We start from the raw sequence: 24,038 nt of genomic DNA on the forward strand, positions 1-24,038 counted from the left end.
TAAACAATTTCAAGATTTATTCCTAGGTAGATTTTGAATTCTTTTTAAACAGCGCATAAATCAATCAAATGAAATCCTTCAGTTAAGTACCACAACATTAATGGAGCAGTTTTTTTCTGAGACATCTGCAAGTTGTTTGTGTTTAGATGATCGCCAAGCTTTTCCCTGTTTTCACCATTTCGTGATGTAGTCTATAGAAAAATGCTCCATTATTGTATTCTTATAACCCTTAAAACTTTTAGTCATTTAATTGACATTAGACATTTCAGAAAACACTGTGAAAGGTCCTTTATTGGAATCAAGCCTTTGAACTAACCACAATATGAGTATCAACTTGAAGTTTTTCGTCAATTCTAAATTGGCATCATCATAATCCGATGATCAAAGAAAGAACCGGTAACAAAGCAACATATATAACCATGTTCATGACAAGTTTTGCTTGAACATTTCGAACAATCTATGAATATATAATATTTTTTTTTTCATTTTAATGGTAAAGAGCTATACAATTTTGGAGAAAAAGAAGCAATTTAATGAATGTTTGATGTTTGTCAATAATTTAGACCATTTATTTAAATTACATTTTATAAAATTTTGAACCTACCTTAAAAATAATTTGCTCCTTGTCAAATCAGTATTTTTTCTCCTCTAAATCTTTTATCTTTATAACAGTTTTGCACAAAATGAAAATTTTAGTTTACTCAGAACCAAAATATTTGAACAAATGTACATCATATAATTATTTAGTCACGGAAGCATAACTTTCAATCCGACAGCTATCTGAATTCAAATCTGACGTTAAATATTTTATATCAAAATTCCATTTATGATATTTCATATATTGCACTGCTTTCAACACAGAAGCACAAGGTACAGAGACTATTGATTCTTCAACCGTCAAGAACATAGAAAATCGTTTTTAGAGTATTATTTTAAAATCGACTGAAAAGTTGAAAATTGTTTCCTAAACATTTTTCTAAGACCTTCTCCGACGTAAAAAAAAAATCGTCAGTGCTTTTCCTTTTTGCTATAAGGGTCGTTTTATGAAGATTCAGAAGCTGGAAAGTCGACGATCAATTGATTTAGTTTCGTTTTCTTGCGTTTACTATATTTAATTGAACTTATAAAGTCTACCGGATGTCTCTAGAGGTGGGGAAAATAAAATAAGCAAAACATTTAATGTACAAGACGTCTTTTATCGTGATCCAATAGCTGATTCCCAAACCATCACAATTAGACATATATCTCCAATTAGTTATAGACATTAGTTCTCTTAAATGATGGGAAGAATTATAAATTTATGCTGCCTGTGTCAATAAATGCATTTCTAAAAAAAGTTAAGAAATCTAGCTTTCTATACGGTGCTCTCCTATCTTTTTTATGACTAAACCTAGTCGTTTTAACGAAGTAGGGGCACGCATATAAATTTATTTAATGGGGTAAATTGAAAAAATAATCGAGATTAATCTCAATTTGTAAACGATCCCTTAACATTTCTCATTAGACTGAATTCGTCAAAATTTGCAGTATTTATTTTATAAACCTGATCGATAGAAGTGGGAAAGAAAATTTTACAAAATCCAAATTTTATGTTTTTTTTCCTAAAAGTAGAGAAATTATTTACTAAGCCACTAGAAAAAAAAAGTTGCCATATGAAAGGCCATCCATTATAATATAAATTTCTAAAAAACAAACATTCTGATTCTGGATTTTAAAGAGCATGATGGAAAAAAATAGGAATTTTCTAAAAATTAAGCGAAGAGAACCATAGGCTTAAGTAAACTCCATAAAAGAAATTCATTTAAAAAGATATAAAATCATTAATGGCTCTGTCTAATTTGTCAAGACAGGGCTTCTTCATCAAAATCCACCCGATGAGTCCAGTTTCAAAAAATTGAGCAGCTTCCTAAAGTAATTTTATTTATTGTAGCTATTAAAAAAATCGATTTCAAAGAAATTTTTTGCAATGTTTTGGAGTCGAGAAGAGGAGAGAGAATAGCTGCTTTCCCTATCTGTTGGTACCCAAAAGCACTTAAAATGCCCAAGCAATGCAGATCTAAAAATGTTTACTTTTTATCGCTACTAAATATATGATAAAGTTTATATAATTTTAGAGTTCTTGCACAAATTCAGAATTTTAAATATCAGATTCTGGATGTTGATGGGAATACAACTTACTTTGCTTTCGCCGTTTTCTTCGGATATTGCAAGAAGATCGGAGATGTCTGCTCCTATCGCGTGAAGGACGAACCCATGGTTTTCGGAAGGATGCTTCAGCCAATGATTGAGTGTCTTCTTCACGTCAAAAACCACCCAGTGACCGTGTTTATTCTTTTTCTCGAGAGTTTTTCTTTTGACCTACAGAAGAAAGACCAAGAGAAGCTATTACTTTCAAGAATAAAAGGAAAATCGTTTATCGTGTGAAAACGTGACGATAGCTTAAGTTAAAAGTAATTGCGTCTTTGCAATTTTGGAGGCAATTAATAGAAAAAAAAAACCTGAAGATTTCGAGAATATGGTAATAACTTTTTGTAGAATAAGCTAAAAATTTAAATACAAAAAATAACCCAATTAATGCATTTTAGAAGTATTAGGAATGATTATGAGTAAATTTATATGCATTTGAAAACCAATGAAAAATGCTTTAATGTTATGGAGTTCCTAATTACATTAACTACATAACAATGCATATAAAAGGTATCCCTAAATTCATGGGCCAAACTTTCAGGGTAGGTAATATATATAAAGTATCAATTTTTGTATAGCACTGTGGAATCGGAAATGAAAAGTGTAAGCGGAACAAGTAAAGGTAAGTAAATACAAGCAAGGCAGAAAAATATCGAATCTATGAGATTCCAATTGACTCTGATGAGAACTTCAATTTAAAACTTTCAGTTACTACTGCAGTTTTCATGAAATAACAGGCATCTTCCAAAGAGTATGCCTATCACTTGTTAGAAGACAATACCAAACCTATATCGATGCTGGTGGCGGTGCACTTATTGTAATGCTATGTAAGTAAAGAGCTTTCTTTTCATTTCCTCAACATTTTGGTTTCTCCACCAAAACTTTTCATTTCCAATTCTATATTACTATAGACAAAAAGTTCTTCTTTATACGCATCTTACCTACCCTTAAAGTTTGGCCCAAGAATTCAGGGACACCCTTTATACAAAGTAACACGTGTAATCCTTTTAAAGGTCACGAGAAATGTACTTGCCGCAAAATTCACCAATTTTTGAATGCCCATAGTAAGATATTTTATACCTCCTGATCAAATGACACTGTGTCTTAGTTAAGAAACAGTAATGTCGATGCGTTTGATGAATAATAGCGCCCCATCACTTATTGCCAAGAAAGCTGTTGTGATGTTTATCCAAATAATTGGATGTACAAAGTTCTAGATGATAGCTTCTTATTTCAAATTTCAACGCACTGTTTTCATTCGCTTATCATTCATTAATCAACAGTTGAAATTATTTTTATTTAATAAATGCCTTAATTTTTTTAAAAAATATTTTTATGAAATATACTTTGATATCATTGTCTCTGAGACATAAAACAAATCAGAATTTCTGATTTAAGAAGATTTGTTGAGTTCAAGAATCATCACTTTCAGTACAGATATTATTTTCCGCTTTTGACCGAAGGATCTTAAGAGTTTCCAAATAGAATTTAATTATTTTAAGTTTAATAAGACATAAGAAAACACCTTTTTTACACCTGGTCTCTAAATACAGAACCTTAAAATTCCAAACAATGAGAATTTTAACAAATTTCTCATTGCATTAATTTATTTTGGTACAATAAAAATTTATTAATTTTCTAATTATGTTTTCATTTTAATTTAATTTTCATTAAATAATATTCAATTCTGGTTGTGTGATCTATATTGAAGACGACTTTATCATATAAGGATTGATCGATTACTTTAACTTTGATTATAAAGAAATAAAGTTTCGAAATGGAAAGAGAAACACAACATCGAAGAATTCTAAACGGTACATTTTTTGCAGACTGAAATTTTATAATTTTTCTGTTAAAGGCGTTAACCAATGATCCTCCTTTACTTTTCCGTAAATAAAATAAGAATCACTAAAAAAATCTGGCAACGTGAATTGGACGAACCTCTATTTTAGAAATTTGTCCGAACGAAACTATGCAAACATGCAAAATGTAATGATAAAAATGGGTGAAATTTATTTTGTGATTCTTGGACAAATGATACATATTGAATTCAACTCTTAATAAGAGTTGATTTTTTCAAATGAAATTTTTTGTCACTTTATTATGAAACAGTACATGGCTATAATTTCTCAGCAAATGTGTTACTATATTAATATTTGTGTTATCTTGGATTGTCTATAGATATATTAATACTTAATTCAGTTAAAATATCAAACATATTTATTCGTGCGTGAATTAATTTGACCTCTTATAAAAATGAATAAATGGATCAAAAGATAAATAGCGTAACTAGCAAACCAACATAATTACATTTCACTTCAATTTTAAGATTTTTTAAGAATTAAAAATTTCACAACGCCTTATTGCTTAATATTCCTAAGAAGACAAAACAGTTTTGGACAGTTTTAAGGAGATTATACTGACATTAATGGTAACAGATCTCAAAATTTGATTCAAGTTATATGTGCAAACCTTACATAGAAGTATGCAAAAAAAAAATGTAAAGGGGTGGAATGTTCTCGATTTTTTCGTTTCTTTCTTTACTTTCATCTTGAAACCATGTTAAATAAGTTCAGTGCATCGATTTTCGGAACTACATTAAATCCCGGTCCATTAACAGAAAATCATCGACAAGCTCTTTCAGTAGGTCGACGTCCTCGTCGGACAGTAGCGGCAAATGATTCCCCCGAAGAACTTGGAACTCCTTGAAGTATCGAAGAAACGACGGGCAATTTGTGTTGCTAAAAATACGAGGTTTTCTGTCGTAACGAATGAAATCATTAGAGAAGGTCTCGCGAGTGCTGGCGGTGTGTCAATAGGCAAGGGCCGTGCACGCACGTCTGCCCTGGAGTCGGCATGTCTGAGGGAGACTGGAGGACGCTTGTACTAGAATCGGGGGATTTCTCAAATATTGCTCCGTTCTTTTCTTTTAGGCCAATTCGAAGAAGGGACGAAATCCAAGTTTATTGGAGCCACAAACGACTTCAAACAACCCGCAAATATACAGAATCCCTTTTTGTTTGGTTCCATTTCATATCTGCTGAAAAATGTCGACACTAAGAAACTGAAGTCCTTGTCCATGATAACGTCTTCTAAGGACCCCACCCCCCACCACCACCCGTACAAGTGGTTAGAATGATTTCAATTCCGGATTTTTCAGCTATTTGAGAAACAGAATATGGCCAAACAGTCTGCCAATAAACTGAATTGTTTTAGCTCTCTGCGAAAAAGTTGATAACTGTTATTTGTGCTAAAGATATCCCGAAAGTGTGCACTGAAATTGACATTACTCAATGCATTATGACCTAGACCTGGAATTATTCCCTAAACTACAAAAACTAATTTATTCTAGAGACAACAAGAGCAAGAAAGATTTTTTTTCCTTATCTGTGGCTAAATTTTTAAAAAGGTAGATCAGTAATTCGTATGAAAAAAGCGCTTATTTAGAATTAAAAAAAGACTTTGCTCGAACTCGGGACAAATCTGCTAATTTTCTAAAGTGTGGAACAAAAGTCAGTTAAAATGATCGAAGTTATATTTAATTGTAATAAATCACAGCATTTTAGACATCAAATATCTTTATATATCAAACAACAAAAGAAAAAAATTATAGATTAATATAAAAAATTGATATTTTATTCGAATGAAAAAATTATATTTCACTGCTGCCCTTAACTTTCGAATACTTCTCTACTGAATTAATGAAGGTTGAATTCAGTAATGTAGATTATTTCAGCAAACACAAATCGATTAATAAACGTGGACCTCAATATTTTAATTCAACAGGATTGTGAAAAATAACGGTATTGTTTGATTCTATTACATTATATAGGGATGTTTTGGTCCAGACTTTAAACTGCGGTCATATGATGAAAATGACACTAGAATCGGGATCATCCTCTCCAAACCTTTACAAATAACATCGCATAAATGACATTATAATCAACTTTATCAAAAGAAATTCTTTGATTATTAATGTCAAATATTTTTATACATCTTTATGAACAAAAAATAAAAACTTATATATATTTTCTACTTTAAAATTATTGTATACATAATGAAAACAAATTGTTTAAAGCATATTAATTACAAACTGCTGTTGCTTTTTTTTGATATAGGAAGCTATATACATTTTTTTTTATCAATTTCCAAATTGACTTTAAATAAATAGAGAGAGTTCAAATAGTAAATTGCATATATTTATAAATAAATTTTGTTTTAATCTAAATTATTTTTTTATATTGCGATTATTAATTTAGAGGTTTGTCTTATTTTCCGATTATTGACTTTGAGTTTCAGTTTAAATTATAATTTTATTTATAGTATAATTTAAATTTTCTTCGACTTTTAGATACCATCATTTCGACGAATTAATAATAAATGAAAAACCAAGAAAAAATAAACTGTTTACTTTTTATAAAACATCTGCAAGATTTTTATCTTTTCTAGTTTTCTAAATAATTTTATTCATTTTTATACTTTTTTTTTCGAAATTTAGTTTTCACTTTCAGAATATTCCGTTCTAGTTTTCAAAGTATAACATTATTTCATGCAATATATAAAATGCTAAATATTCTGTACCTTTTTAAATTGTTGATATCTTCAGCCAGGTTCAAATATTTAACACAAAACAGTTTTATACCGTTTTTATTTAGAAAACAAGCTTAGAAATGGTATTTAATTTTTTTTTTTTTTTTTTTTTTGTATTAATATGAACTTTCAGTATTTTTTTTTTCAATCTTAAGGGAAATAATTATAAACGAAAAAGTAATTATTGGAATGAAAAATCAGGTCTCTAAAGAATATTATTATTCAAAATGACAAATACAAGAATAATAAACTGACTACTCCTCCCCGCCTGAAGGCACACAGAAAAATTTGAATGATCGGACCACCACAACAGTAACTCTGGCGGGAACTGTGGTTGAATCCTAAAGGCCATCACCAGCACGGTTCAAACCTTCCCTAAGGAAGTACGACCCGTCATAGATGGAAGGAGCCTGAGATTAAACCAAACTTGAGAGGAAAATATGAATCAAATCTTTCTGAGAAAGTATTGGATGAGAGATTGATAACTGACGTTTCTTTTTGAGAAAGTAGAAAATATTTGATCTACTTTTGAAGACATTTAATAATAAAAACACATAGCCAAATTGAGGTCTTGCAAAAGGGAAAAAATTCTAGAGATCCTAAAGACAAAGCTTAATTATAAAATAGAAATGAGTACAGTTATAAAAAAAGATAGAATAAAAGAAAACAGTAATAAAAGAATTTTTTCTACATTCTGGCTGGTGCAAATCCAGCATCTTTTAATCATTCAAATTTTTTCTCGCACAGTTCATAACCGAACTATGCATTCATACTGCTAATAAAGGAAAACAACCACAGAAATGGTTAGCAGAGAAAGAAGGTATTACAGTGAATGAAATGAGAGAGAAAACCGGTCATTTAATAATCATTCATTTTCTCGAGTCTTCTCATTCTCAAGAGGATATCAAGATCCAAAGATTGATTTCAGATTCATTCATTTATTATTTTGTAAAACATATTAAATTTAAAAGCTTTTTTAAAAATTTAAATCAGCTAAATTATATTTTTATTTCGCATTATTATTAAATTTGCTGTGTATTTTTATATTTAATCTCTTGCACTCGAAAAAGTGACAAGTTTTACAATTTCTGTTTTGTCAACGTTTCATTCTCCGAAAAGTTAAAAATAGAATGGTTTAAGTTTACCTAGCATCAATCACATGATGAGATTCAACCGACCATTAATCTGCAAGTTCTTGCTGCTATTATCAAACCTCTAGCGCGTATAGCTCAGTTAGTCAAACATAACTAGCGCGTATAGCTCAGTTAGTCAAACATAAATAGCGGGTCTAGCATAACTAGAATCTAGCTTAAGTCCCACAAGCCAACGATTCATAATAATGAAGAAACAAAGGATTCATGATGACATCTGATGTTTATGCGATTTCGAAAGTCTTACTGTACTTTCATTTAAGGTAGAAATCTAACGTTGTTAGCATTCTGGTGGGCTTTCACAAGGAAATGGACTACATTTGTGTTTCACCTGAAGAAAAACCTCTTTCAATTATTAACTCTGTTCACTTTCATTAAAACTTTGTTTGATCAGATCGACATAATTTATGGCAATGTTCGAAGAAATCAGGGTATGAGAAAGGTATATCATAGAACCGAAGAAATAAAATATTAGTTCTTAATGAAGCTGAATAGACTGTATGTAGAAAATTCAAAAATTATGGAAGGTCTAAGAAAAACTTTCGTTATCCTCTTTCGAAAAATTAATCCCAGTTTCTTATTTTCTGATACATTGATTTTCTTAATTTATTCGAAAAGGCTTAATATAAGCTTTACTCACACAAAATTGAAGTCCCTTTCTTTAAGAAAAGGTGTTATCTTATTTAAATACAAACACTTTTCACAAACATTGGTACTGATGCTGTTTAAATGGTTCTAGCACTGAAAGAAGGTCAAGAATGTATGCTAATGTCATTTTGTTGAAGATGGAGCAATATGGCATATCTTTACAAACCGTCTGCATATTTATATTATTTCCAATCATCTTAACTTCTGGAGATGAATTACGTTTTGGCATGAGATTTTGATTTGCTTGATTAGCAATCCAGTTCATGACTTAGTGTGTGAATTTATAACCTTTATCTCTAGCCTGATCATGAGGATAATACAACTCATATAATGAGGAAAATATAGGTCATACTCATGACACATCATATCAATACAAGGACATTTCACTCAAGACAGTAAACCCTGTATTAAGTTTTTCAAGTGTTTCACAAAGTATTTGGATTCGTTCTCTGTGCTACGACATATGATAGAGCAGATTATACTTGTAGTGATGAAGATCTAAATTCTTGATAAAACAGTGTGGCATCAATCAACATAAGTAGTTAACATAACGCTTGTTAACCTCAACATGGGCAGGAATATAGAATTATGTGCGATTAAAAATAGTGGGCTTGGAATTTACTATTTATGATATTTCGATAGCTTAATGAAAACTTTCGTATGTTTCATTTTCCATTAGAGGTAAAAAAAAAAATGATGAAAAGGAACACTCCTATTCTTTATTCAATTTTCATAGATAAACAGGGAGAACAGAACAATCCTGAAAAAATACAAGAAAAAAACTATGCATTTAGAATCATTCAGATCCCATCATGGCACTGAGTAGAAGTTAAAAAAAAAAGTCGAAATTTAATACGAATGAAATGCCAGCAATACAGAAGTACACTAAAGCGCCAAGGAATCCGAGAGCCAATCCAAAGACCCATAAACAAATGGAATCACAAAAATTTGTAAAAAAATTCCCACTCATTTTTAATTTAAAAATATGAATAGTAAAAATAAAATATTTAAATAGCGCAAAATGAAAGTAATTTATATAAGAGTAAAAAACTAGAAAAAGAAAAAATAAACGCTTGGGAGAAACTAGGATATGTATCAAGGATTTTCAAATCTATATTACAGCTAGATTTGAAAATCTGACTATGCGAGATTCTTGGAACTTCTTTCTGCCGAATACTTTTCTCATTTCACAGAAAAAGCCCCGAAAAAAAATGGGTTCAAAATATTCTCCTTTCACATATATTGCCATTTATTTTCTATTATAATCCCTCCCTTATAATGTATAATATTTATATACATTGGATTCTTATGAAAAATTCTCTATAAGTATCTAAAATTAATATTAGCATTAGAATAGAGGTATTTTTTTTTATTCATCAGATATCATTAAAGAATATATTAACATAAAAACGCATCTTATTTTGCTTACATCTAGTAAGTACACATTCATTCATTGATACAAATTTGATAGCTATATTATTTTATAACTTTCATCATTAAAATCAAGATAACTTATAAAAATGAATACATTTATTATTTGCTCTGGATGAAACGGAAATGCATTGCAAAATTAAGGAAATAATTAGTTAAAAATGTATAAAACTTCCTTTCAAAACGAATAGCAACAACTATGTTGAAAAAAGTCCTTAATAAAAAGAACATTCATTTTAACGCAATTCAGTAGATCAATTGTGCACTTAGAATACATGTTTAAGACGAAACTGTTGCTTTTATCGAAATGAAGCGAATATATAATATAGACCTGGAGTCTCGGTACACGGATCAAATGCAAATTGCCTGGCATCTGTATCTTCGCAGTTTTAAATTATTGTTTTCATGTGCAAAGGGATAGTTAAGAAAATAAATTTTACACTTCATAAAGCTTTTAAAGCCGATTTTTTTTTATCTTTAGGATATTTTCTCTAAGAATATTTCAAACAAAAAAAAAGAAAATTTTTTAAAGATTTTAAATTTTTTAAAAATTTTTAATTTATATGTTCTTTATGAACACTTTCTCATCTTTCTTAGAAAATAAATGCTTCTTTCATCATCTGTTACTTTGAAAAGGAAGCTAAAAATGACCGATACAAAAATTCCTTTTGGAAATCTGCATTCGTCATACAAATGCGACTGAAATGTGTATCTATTCTGCCATAAGTAAGCTTCTATCAGTTTAGTGCTATTGGAAACAATATTAAATCTTTTAGGCAAAGATAATTTAATTTCAGAATTGGAAGTGGGTTGTGGGTTCGAGATTCGACTGCACCAAAGATCCACCGAGAATGTTGAAGTGGCCGATTCCAAATTGTCGGCATGATTGCAAAAGTTCTCGCCGTCCAACGAAGCTTACAAATAACGAAGAGAGTTCCTGGAGAACTTTTGTGCAGTATTCAAAAAGAGAGTTGGAACAGAAAGTGAAATACAATTCAGAAGGAACGAAATTGAACGATATTTTTTATTCTTCAAAAAGTATTCTTAGAAATATTTCCCATTTATCATGGCTCGAACGTAAAATTCGAAGCTATGGGGAAAATAGCGATAAATCTTTCCTCCTAATTCTTTTTTTTGTATGGTGCCTGGGAGTCAAAATGTAAAAAAAAATATACTACACATAGTTGGTTTATATAAGGTTATTTTAGATTTTAAATACATGAATGACAGAATAAATATTGATGAGCAGTGAAAAACTGAGGGTATTAATAAAACGGAGATTTTTGGAGGAGCAGGAAAAGCTATCTCTAAAAATCCATTCAAGTTCACTTTAAATTAAATTTTAACCTAGAAATGTGTCAGAATAGAGGTATGGAAAGATATAAAGTTAATTAAAAGAAAAATATAATAGTTCTATAGTAAAAGTGGAATACAGAAGGGGCTTAGTGACATAGCGTATGTTCTAGCGTAGATGATTGAGACTGGGTACTGACCAGAAAAACAAAATGTCCACAAGGGATTTTAAAATCACGGAACAAGATTTAAAAGTGGTCGAGGGATTCATGAACCATTCATTTTTACAGTAAAACATGAGGTCATAAACAAACAGAGCGTTTTGTCACTGTTATATAAAATAAAAGGATTCACCAGATGACATATAGAAAGTACGATTAATGGAATATAAATTGTTTATAGATTGTGTAACAAATAATTTTGTTTTTTCACTATCAAAAGTCGTAAGCAGAATAAGACGAGAAGCCTTTCAATCAACAATAAGTGTTTGAATTACTTAAAGCTAGTGTTCGAGATCTGACGTATTTACGTCCCATCTTGAAAAAACACGAGAGCTGTTTTGGGACTGACTTCGAAATTTTTAACTCCAGTCAGAGGACGAGAATGATATTTGAACAGGCAATTTCTCTTCAAATTTCCACACCGCCACAGAGAGAGGACGTTTCTGCCCTCAAAGGAGGTTTATCGGGCAAGAGATCTACATGTATGGCGATTAGGTACAACCAAGTCGGGAATATAGAAACTATTACATTTTCATAAGAGTTCTGTTGCTATACTTTTCACATTCCGTAAAACATGGGAATAACGATTAATGAATTTAAAAAAAGAAAGAAGCTTTTTATCTATGTGTGAATGAGTGCCATATTCGAATATTCAACATGCGACTTGGATAAAAACGCAACATCATAGGTTAGGAAGTCATTACTTTCCATTACGTCAAATGAGAAAGTCTGCCGAAAATAAAAACTTGCAAACTTTGCAAAGCAAGAATAAATATAAACATAAACTTTCTCGCACTGTCAACTTACCTAAATGCTTCATATATTATTATACATTAAGAAAGGCGTCTGAAGAGAATCATTTCAATCGACGTCACAAGCACGTGACAAATGTGACAGCATGCCTTCTAACACACCCTCACGTTGCCTTAATGGTATATCACGTCATCTCTTGCTGGTTGCGCAATGCATATCAAAATTAAACAGGCGAGAGAATTTGATGTGCATCGCGTGAGAAGAAATCATTGTCACGTTTAAAACAAAGTCAAAAAAGAAATTTAACTAGGAAGGAAAAGTCTTCAAATAATTTAAACAAACTAAAGTTTAAAAAAAAATCCACGCTGTCTCGCAGCACGTTCGAAGCAATTGAAACAAATGGTTTCGAGAAGTCCGGAAATATCCATTTTATCGTTATAAAGTCTGGCAATGACGCAATATTATGGATTGGGCTTTATTAGGCAGTGATTTCAATTCATAACCACAGCTTAACTTCTTCAAATAGAATTCTTTTGATTAAAAATGGGCTCTAAAAGTACAACATAAAACATAATACCAATATAAAAGCTGCAACAGAAACCAATTTCGAAATTATTATTCTCGAATTAAAAAAAAGACATAAGGTCTAGCAAAAGATTTAAAACAAAAATTCCAATAAATTTCTAAATATTTTCGATATTCTTTTATAAATTTTAAATAACTTCCGCGACTTCACATTATACATGGCAAATTTTTAATGGCAAAAGATAAATTTCGAAATAAAGTAGCTTTCCTTAAATTCTACTTAAAATAATCATACGCATTATTTTAATGAATTGATAAGCTTTAATTTCCAAGCTATATTTTCTGATTAATGGTAAAAAATACGAATGAAATATTTAATTAGATACATTCTGAATCCTGAAAGTTTCTGTATGATACATTTGAGGACTGGATACACAATATTACAGCTAATAAATTTCCCATTACTTTTTAAGAAAATAATTGGGCAGATAAATTGCTATGCGTTTTCTGCATTATTCAAGTCATTAAATTAAACCTATGTTCGATCAAATGTCCTGTAATGGAGCCTATTGTGTTCCTTTAATAGCAGTCAGTTAAACGAAAAATAATAACGTGTACAAAGATGATAAAAAATCAGCATATTAATTGCACAACGCGAGGGATATTCTGACAATCTACTGCAGTAACAGTTGCAACTGCAAGTAAGAAAAGATTGATACTTCTTTACTGCCAGAAGTAAAAGAAATGGAAAAACCCAGTTTAAAGAATTTAAAATAGTCAGTAATTCTTAAAATGGATTTAAGTCATTGTGGCTACTTACGTATGTTTCTCGCCTCCTCCTAAAAACCTAGATCTAATTCAACCAAATTTCGCACACTTATTATATGACACACGAGAAAGACTCTTCAAAAAGAACAAAAATAAAATAGTCAATTAATTAAATTCGACATTTTTTTTTGCAAGTATAAATTACAAATTTTACAAAGCAAGTACAAATTTTTTAACAATGTTTTTTAACCCTTTGAACTACTTTATCACTAATTTTTAAAAAAATCCCTTTTATATTTAAAATATCTTTTAGCAATGCTTTAAATAATTTCAAAGTAGTGATTTAATCATACTTAAAATTAAGCCAAGCGTTCAAACGAAGATACTTTTTATATATTTTAACATTTGGGAACAAAATTTCTAGTACTAATATAATAAATATTAAGCCTTGATAAAGAAAAATAATTAGCGGAGGTTTTTGAAAATCATCTGGTTCAAATGACATTCTTAAATTAATTAAGAGCAGAATAGAAAAGGATTTGTATATTATAATATTTTATGCAAAAGTAATATTTTTATTAAAAATACACATAAAAGAATTAGCATCCCTAGAAAAGCTGGATATATCAATGAGGACATATAATAATTTTTCTTTAAAAATCAATCTTAAAATGCTTATCGATGTACTAAAAAGTAGAATCTTTTCAAAATGGAAATATTTTTTATTGCTTAGTTTTTAATTTTTATTTCAATATTATAAATATGAATCCTGAAGTTATTTGTTTTTAAAACTCTAAACTTAGAAGATGACGCCATCCATGTGAATTAAATTTAATTATCTTTAGTTAATCGATTTAATTGTCTTAAGTAAATACTAAAATGATGCATTGTGATTGAAAATTTAAAAAAAGTTTACAAAATGTCAGTAATTTAACACTTAAGAAGTGAATGAAAATTCGATGAAAAAATTCTTTTATGCAAACATAAAGCATGTAAAATTATAAAATAACATGCAAAAAAAAAAAGACAGTTCCGCTAATGGTTTCTGCAAAGAGAGCGGCATTTCGCCAAGAAGACGGCCCCTTTGTGCAGGGGCAATCGATGGCGAAGTGCAAGGAGGTACGTGACCTGTCGTTGCGTGAAGTCTCGGCCGACGGAACACGCGACAGCTAACAAAGTGGGAGATGGATGACGAGTGCTCTCTGTTCCCCCGACACGCGCTTTTTGCACTCATCGGCCACGTTTAGAGCGAGACACGAAACAGTGTGTCTCGCTGCTCTTAAATCGAGCATACCGGACTCTAGATCTAACAAATGGACACAACACGGAAATTCTATTTAGATTACGGCTCTACATTTTAGGCAATATCTTATTCACAAAAAAAAAAATGGGGAAAAATCAATTAATTGCAAAATTTATAAATATTAGAAATTTGGGTTACATTTCTTTTAATGTTTCATGAAAAGACAACTTCATCACTTTCTCAAAATGATGTCAATTATAATTTGTGGCCAAATGGAAGAGTATACGTGTTCTTTAACTGAATGTTACCGATTGGAATGGAGGAGAATCCGAAATTTTCCCCACACAATTTTTCCTGATTCAGGATATCATTACTTTGATGCATCCCAATTATATCTTCGGAAAATAACCAGAAGTAAGATCGACTTTTGGCGTGATGCTCTATTTCAGTCTGGTATAAAAGCCAATTTTAGCCCATCTAACTCATTACAAACATAAAATTAACTCTCCAGTTATATTTATGTTTCCAGTTTCGTTATCCAGTTTATTTAATCTAATAGCAGCAATAGTATGGCTTAAGGCACGAAAAACCAATACTTTATTCAATTATTTATATAAATCTTTTAGAAAGTAATTAGATACTGAAATATGTTTTTCTATGAGGAATATGTAAATGGAAGAAAATTCCAGAATGCTTAACACTAGGTTTACGGTCATTTCTTATGTACCGAACACGCAAAAATTTGACTCATGAACGAATGCATATATTTAATACTGACTATGTTTTTCAAAATTTTATTTCCTCTTCTAGACATGTTTAAATGATAAAGAAAGGCTTTTTATCAAAATAGTATAAAATTGAATTTCACAATAAAGTTACTAATTCAAAAACTAGTATTTTATTTTTCAATGCTCGAACTAATAGCAACTACAACTTTCAAAATGTTTTCGCACTTTGACGCAATTCACATTCTGCGTTCCGTTCTTTCTACTGTTGCTTGTCGGGCTTGTTTCGTTTGAGATAACGGGATAGAGGTGCATTCATATTCATTATCGTTGCAAATTTTGCATGGGTAAAACTAATTTACTAAAAATTTTATTTACATTACGATCACGTCAAATTTACGCTCATCCGTAGAGATAGGTATACCTTTTAGAGAATTTCAATATTTCAAAACTTTTGAAGAAAATAGACTTCAATATATATTTACCTCGTTCAACGGATAAAAGTCAGTACAAGACATAAAATAAAAATGCGGGTGATTTTTGCAATTTTACTAAAAAAATTCGAAGTGCGTCAAAATGACGCGTTCCGTAAACTTAGTATTGATCATTATGTACTTTGTCGCTATCCGTTGGATTTTCAAAACAATCCTTTAAAACACAAATTTTTCTTACTCACCAAGAAAAAAAAAAAAATTTTCAAAAAATTATTTCGCTTTACACATAAAAGTCAAAACGATTTAAGGCATTTAATTGCACCCAAACGTATTAGAGGAAATTAATACAAAAATTACAATGATTCAATTATGAATTTTAATTTCAAATATTCTACTGCTGCATGGATGTGCATTTCAGATCCATCATTACGTATCAGCAATTCTAAATTTTTTTCATATCTCAGCAGTGATGAGGATTTTTTTTTTATTTTTGTTTACCCCTACTCAACCCCTTCGACAAACACTTGTCCTCAAACATAATTTTCTTTATAAATAAAGCTAAGAGTTTGTATTTGCTTCAGAGGTCAAACATAACATTTTTTTAACTCCCCTTTATTTTTTTAAAAGTATTAGGATCGCCCGCGTTTTCATAAATGAAGAATGATCTGAAATAATTGTACATTAACTTATAATCAAAATCTAACCATTGTTCGTCGCGATTATCAGTTATTGAAATTAATGACAATTTTAATTCGATCCTTATGTTTCTTTTTTGGAATATTGGAACTTGTATAAATATTTTTCTATACTAAATTCGAAAATGAAGATCTATAATTTTTACATTTTAATTATCTTATCTTAATGTGTTGCGTTTTCCGGAATTATTTTCGCGCATCCTTAACTAGACCTTCGGACATATCCAAGAATGCGTTATTCATAGATTTGGAATATTTACTATTAGTGAATGAACCGAAAACGGCGGTTTTGAATTATTAGCAAAAAGTTTCCATTCTTCTGTTTCATCTAGATTTAAGAAGAAAATTTAAGACGTACTTAGGTTTTTGGAAAATACATTATGCAGGTACACACAATGTATCCGAGATAGGTTTTGGTTTGCAAGATACAGAAGTAATCACGATTATCCAAGGTATCCACAGGATTAACCAAGATTTTATTTAGTTATAATTACTTCCCGCTTTGTAAAAAGAAGATTATTTTATGATGAATCTCGCAATTGTGAACCGTAGCTTGATGACGAGGTCAAAGTGAACCGCATCCCCCTCCCCAAATTTCCTCCCACCGAAAAATGGCAGAACAACTGACTCGAATGAATTCGGCATACACTAAACCACTGCTAGTGTTTTCCCCTGTGAAATCAGGCTTTCGAACCAAGCCTCCCGATTCTGAATTGGCTTAGTTTTATTATATTAGCATCCTTTTTTAAAAGTAATACCAGAAATATTTTGGTAGGGATTTTAGTATTTTAATCTGTGGTCAAACGACGAAAACGATACTCAAGCTAGCATCCTCCTCTTAAAACTTGTTTATGATACGCTTACAAGGCGGTTATATCCTCATAAACTTGATAACACCAGAAAGGCTTACATGGCGGTACTTTATTGCTTTAAAATCTTAAACTTTCCAGTATCGAAGACGAAACTTTACCACCAGGCCACCGCGTTTACTCACCAATTCCAAAGTAGAGACCTTACCATTATCTGCTTAACTGTTTTGCCCGTATGCCATACGTGCATCGATTTATCGAATTTCGATAGTTGTAAGCAAAAAATAAATCATTTATAACGATTATAATTCAATATAAAATTACTTTGAATACATAGATAAGTCAAGTATTCAACGGATTTCTATTTGAATCAAAATAAGAAAATATTCCCAAAATAAAAGGTGTCATCTTATTAGATAGTAAAGAAAATAAAACAGTTAAGTGGTAAAAAAAGCGAAAGTTCTGTGGAATTCTAATCTCCCTTTTCCTTCTGTCTTCTTCAGCAATAACTTCCAGTTACATTTTCTGGTGACATTTCAGAAATTTATATCATTTTAGCAACAATTATTTGCTTCCAAAGACTCTTACTATTACATACGGGAATCGTAAAGCTTGATGTAATGTAAAATGAATCAGCTTGAGCAATCCCATTTTCAAAATATTTTCTCTACAATGATTCTAAAAGAAACCAAGAAAGTAGGGTCGTTTGTGTCTGAAATGAAATATTCTGCCTGTGTCTGCACAAATAAACTCTGAGAATTTAAAAAAGACTGAAGGGATTTCTTATTATTTGCTTAAAATTATAAAGCCCTATTCTTGCTTTCGTTTCGGAGTGTCTGGAATAGAGAAAAGCAGCTTACTTGAACGAAATCTATTTGGCCCGACGGCTGCCGGTCCACTTGGTAGAGTGTCATGTTGAGGTGCAGAGTGTGCCGTGTCGGCTTCAGGTGGATCCAGAGATGCGAAGACTGGATTTGGGACTGCTGGAGACTCGACGGCAGCTGGAAGTAGAGTTGCTGGTCGCCAAGGGCCAGTTCCAGGGGATCAGGAGCTGCAAGGAGGAAACACGAGAACATTAATCACTTAATGATTATCCTTTAAGCACACTATTATTTACGCTAAATATACACAAGGAGAGTGAATTTTCCTACTCATGGTTATTTCACTATTCTTACTTCTAAAATGCAGTTGCTTACCAAAAGATGTCATTGAATTTGCTTTTTTCAGAAAATAATAATTCGTTTCTGATCAATACATGCTATATTAAACTCTATAGCGTGTTTCTTAAATCTTGGACCACCATCAATCTTTAATTGAATAAGGCCTTTTAATTATAAAAGAATCTGAAAGAAAGTGGACCTCAGATTAATAGTTGGTTTGATCTTTTAAGAAACCCTGATATAAAATATAGACATATAGGGGAAGAAAACAGAAATACGTCATCAATCCCAAGAGATGTGTCCGAGTACCCGACAAACATACATTTCGGGCAAGACATGACGAATTTTATATCTAGCCAACTTAATCTGACATTTCAGCTTAAACTAATAATTATAATATCTTTTAAAAAATTTCAAATTACCTTGTAATATCATTTGTATTCACCCCTTGCTCTAAAATATTTATGATAATCCATAATAACAAAATATCAATAAATAAGAATTATATTGGTTTTCCTTTGTAAATTAGTTATTTTCTTAAATTTTACTTTCTTGAAAAGTGCATAATAGAAATGAGAATAAGGAAACTTCATGACGATACACTCTGACAGAGATTGGCTTTAATGACTCACTTCGTGAAATTTCAAAGCAAGAGGAATTTTTAGAATTATTCGGCGAATGTGCGTATCATTACTCCTATTTTACTATCGAACCATCGAAATTTAATTTCATATCTCGAGATACTTAAATTTTCGCATTCCAATTTAAGAAATTCTGTTTTTTTTTTTCATGTTTTATTCATTAAAAAGAGGCAATAAAAGTTTAAATGCTTCAAAATATTTCGTAGTAAACGCAACCATCATCCCAAAACAACGTTTCGATTTCCTATAAATGGAGCTGCAAGTAATATTTCTATCTAATCTTGCCTGGCACTCTCCTCTTACAAAGAGATATTTTTTTTCTGTCCATATTTAAAAAAAAAACTGTTTTTATAGATATTTCGACATTTCAGTGACATTCTCTACAATAATAAAGTATCCAGTTACACGGGATAGTTCCATTTTCAGTTTCTTTTGCGGGATTAAATAAATACCCTAGTGTTGACCTAATTTTAAAAGAAAACTGTGCTGGGTAGATAATTATCTGCAATTAGAAGATACAAGTCAAAATTGTTTGAAGCTTTTAACTTTTACCAGTGGATGAAAGCATTTTTTTCTTATCAGATAAGCTTCTATAGAATTACTCCAGACTTACCCAATGTCATAATATTTTCAATCAACGGATGAATAATCCTAGTTAAAAATTTGTTTTCTTTGAGTATGATGAAATCTTCTTACTACTATTAACTTTACTTACTGTTGGCGCTACTGCAGAGACATGAAATACTTTAGGCTTTACATTTTAATGCCAGATATCTAACATTTTAATGCACCTTGTTTTTTACTTCTTTCACACTTCTAATCTTTGAAATTTATTTTAAGTTTTTCTTATTAAAATTTGTGCATGATTTTACATGCTCTACTACAATTAATTGCATGCAATGATTGTAGCACAATTCCTATGTTATTCGAAGAGTTAGAATTCATGGAAATGAAATGGAGCACACGACATCCTTTTTCAATTTTCGCATATTAGCATTCAAACAGAATGAATCTGCTTTTCTATTAGTATTTAATTTAGAAAGAAATATTCATAAATTCTTCAATTGGCTTTAAAAGAAAACACCCGTACTGACAAACATTGACTAATAATTTTTAGAAATTTGGTTTCATTATATCTAAGATTGTTTCAAAACAGTACGAGAATTCTATGAATAATAAATAGATGACGAAACCAAAAGTTAAACCCGCAATTCCATATTAACTAGAGTAGCGATTCTCAACCTGTGGGGTGCACGAGCACACTAGAGGGGGGCGCGAGAATATCCACGAGAAAATATTTTTAAAAAAATTGATTAACTGACTGAAAGGAAAGCACACAAACACATAGAAAACAAAATACATTTCGACATATTTAATAACTTATTAAAGTAAAACAACTTATTAAATAAAACTTACTTAATCAAAACATACTGAATTAAAATAAATTTAATAATTTTTAATGACTTCCTGGGGCATGTCTTGCAGAGCAAAGTTTTTCGAAGGAAGACTTAATATTAGAAATAGCCACTCTCATTTCTGCAAAGATCTATATTTTGTCTTCAAAGTAGCCACAGCAGAAAATCCAGTTTCACAAAGGTAGGATATTGAAAATAGTAATAGAATGCGAAATGCCCTTGTTTTTAGTGCAATTAAAATAATCCTTTACTCCTGCCCAAAATTCAGAACGTGATTTGTTACTAAATTGTCTTCTATGTTTCGCCACTTGTCGTGAAGTCTATGAATTTTTCTTCCTCATCAACTGAGAGCCCTTCAGAAGTCTTATGAAATGGATACTTAACTCACTCGTAACTTGCTATCAGTTTGTCGTCAGCAAGCAAATACGTTTTAAAATTCTTTGCCAGCATGGTAAAATGATTTTTAGTGGTTACAAAAACAACTTTTACATGCTCTTCTTCAACCTTGTAAGTTTTAATACAATCATCCAGATTTTCAACTTCGTTAGATTTTTTTGCTTTAAATTTCTGCTCCACAATTCCAATTTTCTACAAAAAGCATTAACTTTATCACTCGTATCCAACATATAAGTATGTATTTGCTCCTTGGAGTTGACGATTCAAGTTATTTAATTTCTCAAATGTGTCTACCAAGTACCTCAATTGCATCACAAATAAGCCATCGCGAAAATTCTCGGCCTCCTGTCTGTTTTCTTCTTCTAGGAAAATGGCGATTTCTTCTCTTAATTCATAAACACGTTGCAAAAATTTCCCACGTGATTACCATCTTGTCTCGCAATAAAATAGTAACGCTGAATGTACTGAACCCATGTCTTTACAAAGTGGGGAAAAGATTCTGGATTTCAGGGGTCTCATTTTTATATAATTTACTACGGTTACAACCGTAGTTAACACAATATTCAAACCAGGACTCATTTCTTTCGAAGCCAAAGCTTCTCTGCAATGTGTCCAGACGCACTGAGGCGATTTTTGTTTTACAAGTGCTTGTGTACCTTGAAATCTTCCGGACATTGAACGAGCACCATCGGTGCCTATTCCGACGCAATTTTTCCATTCTATGTTTGCCTAGTTCATAAAATCATTTAAAATAGCAAATAATGCAAGGGCCGTTGTTTTGAAATCTATTTGTTTACAGAAAAATAGTTCTTCTACTTCTGACATATTATCACAAAATCAAACATAGGTAATTAAAAGAGCATCTTTATTAGTATCTGTTGCTTCATCAAGCTGTATTGAAAACAATTTGTCACGCAACTTCGAGAAAAGCTTGACACGGTACATCTTCAGCTATATCACTAGGGATTGCAATACCGGTATTTTGAGCCATTTTACAATTTCGTAATACCGGCATTCACAAATTTAAATACCGGTTTTTCGGTAATTATTAGAAATTCTTAAAATTGTCTTCACTATATGTTCAGGGATCGCCAACATAGCAAAATAGTATACGTTTTTGTTTTTATGTCTCTCTAACTGGCGAAAATAATTAGCTAATTAATGGCTTAATTAATTGCTTAAATCTAAATTAGCGAAAAATGGATTATCTCTGAAAGAAGATATTGTATCCATAACGACTAATAGAACAACATTTATGAAAAAATTTGGAAAGTTGATTGGTGCAAATCAGTAAATGTGCTATGCTCATGGAATTCAATTAGGAATAAAAGATGTATTATACCGAAAAAATAAAAAACAGAAGAATCTAAATATTGTGGATATAGAAACTTCGGATTCCGACATTAAAGAGAGTAAGAGTGAGAGTGATATTGACAATGAAGATAATAACAAGGTGGAAGAAGATATTGCTAATGAGGATGAAATATTAACCCATCAAGAATTGCTTCCTATAATTTATAAAGTTCAAAAAATTGTTAAGATATTTGAACTTTCCCCTACAAAAAAATGCCATACTACAAAAATATATACTAACTGAAAATAAAACAGAATATATGCTAATAATAGATTATAAGACACGTTGGAACAGTTTACTCCTAATGATGGAACGGTTTTTGAAATCCAATCCAAAAAGCAATAATCGACTTAAACCTGCAAATTAATTTTTCAGACAGTGAATTCGACTTAATATCCAGAACTATATCAGCTCTACTTCCAATAAAACTGACTATAGAGGCATTATGTCGGAGGGATTTTAATTTATTAACAGCTAATGCAACAATAAATTTCATGTTACAATCATGAAAGAACAGCACACATCACTATCTGAAGAATTATATATTACACTGAAAAATAGCACAGAAGAAAGGCATAACGAAATAGAAAATGTCTTATGGTATTTACATAATTATGATTTTAAAAATGAAAATGAAAAAGAAGAAAAGAAAATAATCAATTCAAATCTGATTAAGTTTATAGTAAATTTTCTTACAATTTTTTACCCACAAACCTATATACATTCAGAAGAATTCGGTTCAGTTATCGAAGATTATGATGACACTAATGTCGGTAGTGAAAAGGAATTGTCTCTTGAAAAAAAATTAGAATTAGCAATAAATAAAAAAAATTTCAACGAACCAAAATACAATACAGAAATCAGCTATATCCAAAACCATCGGACGAGAAATCGATTTATTTGAAGATGAGGGATTTAGAGGTAAATACTTAGAAAAAGTATATCGCGTATTGTTAACAATATCACCAACTAGCGTAGATTCCGAAAGAGCGATTTCGACAGCTGGTAATTTTTTTACACAAAATTACTTTTCAGCTTTAATTACAGTAGAATTGATGCATTAGGTTTTTTAAGATCACATTTCAAAAATTTGTAATAGTACCACAGACTGAATAGTGATATTTATTTAAATCACAAAAAAATTCTAAATAAGTTGTTCCTTTACTTTTTATGAGTTAAGTTCCATATTATTTTTTGTGATATTTACACTCTCTTATAAAACTGGCAAATAAAACAAAAAAACTCCTTGTTTTCTTTCTTTTTCTAAAATTTCTAATACCGGTATTAAAACGGTATCCCGGTATTAAGATCTAAAAAATACCGAATACCGGTATTGAAATTTTGGTCCGTTATAGCTCCTATCCTATATATCACCAATTCGACGAGTAACAGTATCATTTGAAACAGGTACGGACTGCAATTGTTTTGAAAAATTATCTCCAAACATAGTTTCTACAATCTCAATTGCTGCTGTCAAAATAAGCTCTTCACCAACGGAGTGAGGTTTTCTACATCTGGCTATTTTATATGAAACTTTGTAAGATGCAATTAAAGCTTTTTTATTCACAGACAAAATTTCTTTAAAAAATGATTTTTGCT

The 24,038-nt window shown here is 30.7% G+C and overlaps 1 protein-coding gene across 1 annotated transcript in view; it reads right to left on the reverse strand.

The window, feature by feature from the left end:
- The window catches only part of LOC129980960 (growth/differentiation factor 8-like), an 81,429-nt gene that overhangs the window by 5,989 nt on the left and 51,402 nt on the right, over nt 1-24,038 (reverse strand). Inside the window, exons 2-3 of the mRNA XM_056091496.1 lie at nt 18,334-18,524; nt 2,179-2,358 (exon numbers count right to left, since the gene is read on the reverse strand). Coding sequence (XP_055947471.1) covers nt 2,179-2,358; nt 18,334-18,524 — 371 coding nt within the window. The remainder of the gene's footprint in view (nt 1-2,178; nt 2,359-18,333; nt 18,525-24,038) is intronic.

This window comes from Argiope bruennichi, chromosome 8 (assembly GCF_947563725.1).
Source record: "Argiope bruennichi chromosome 8, qqArgBrue1.1, whole genome shotgun sequence".
Lineage (NCBI taxonomy): Eukaryota > Metazoa > Arthropoda > Arachnida > Araneae > Araneidae > Argiope > Argiope bruennichi.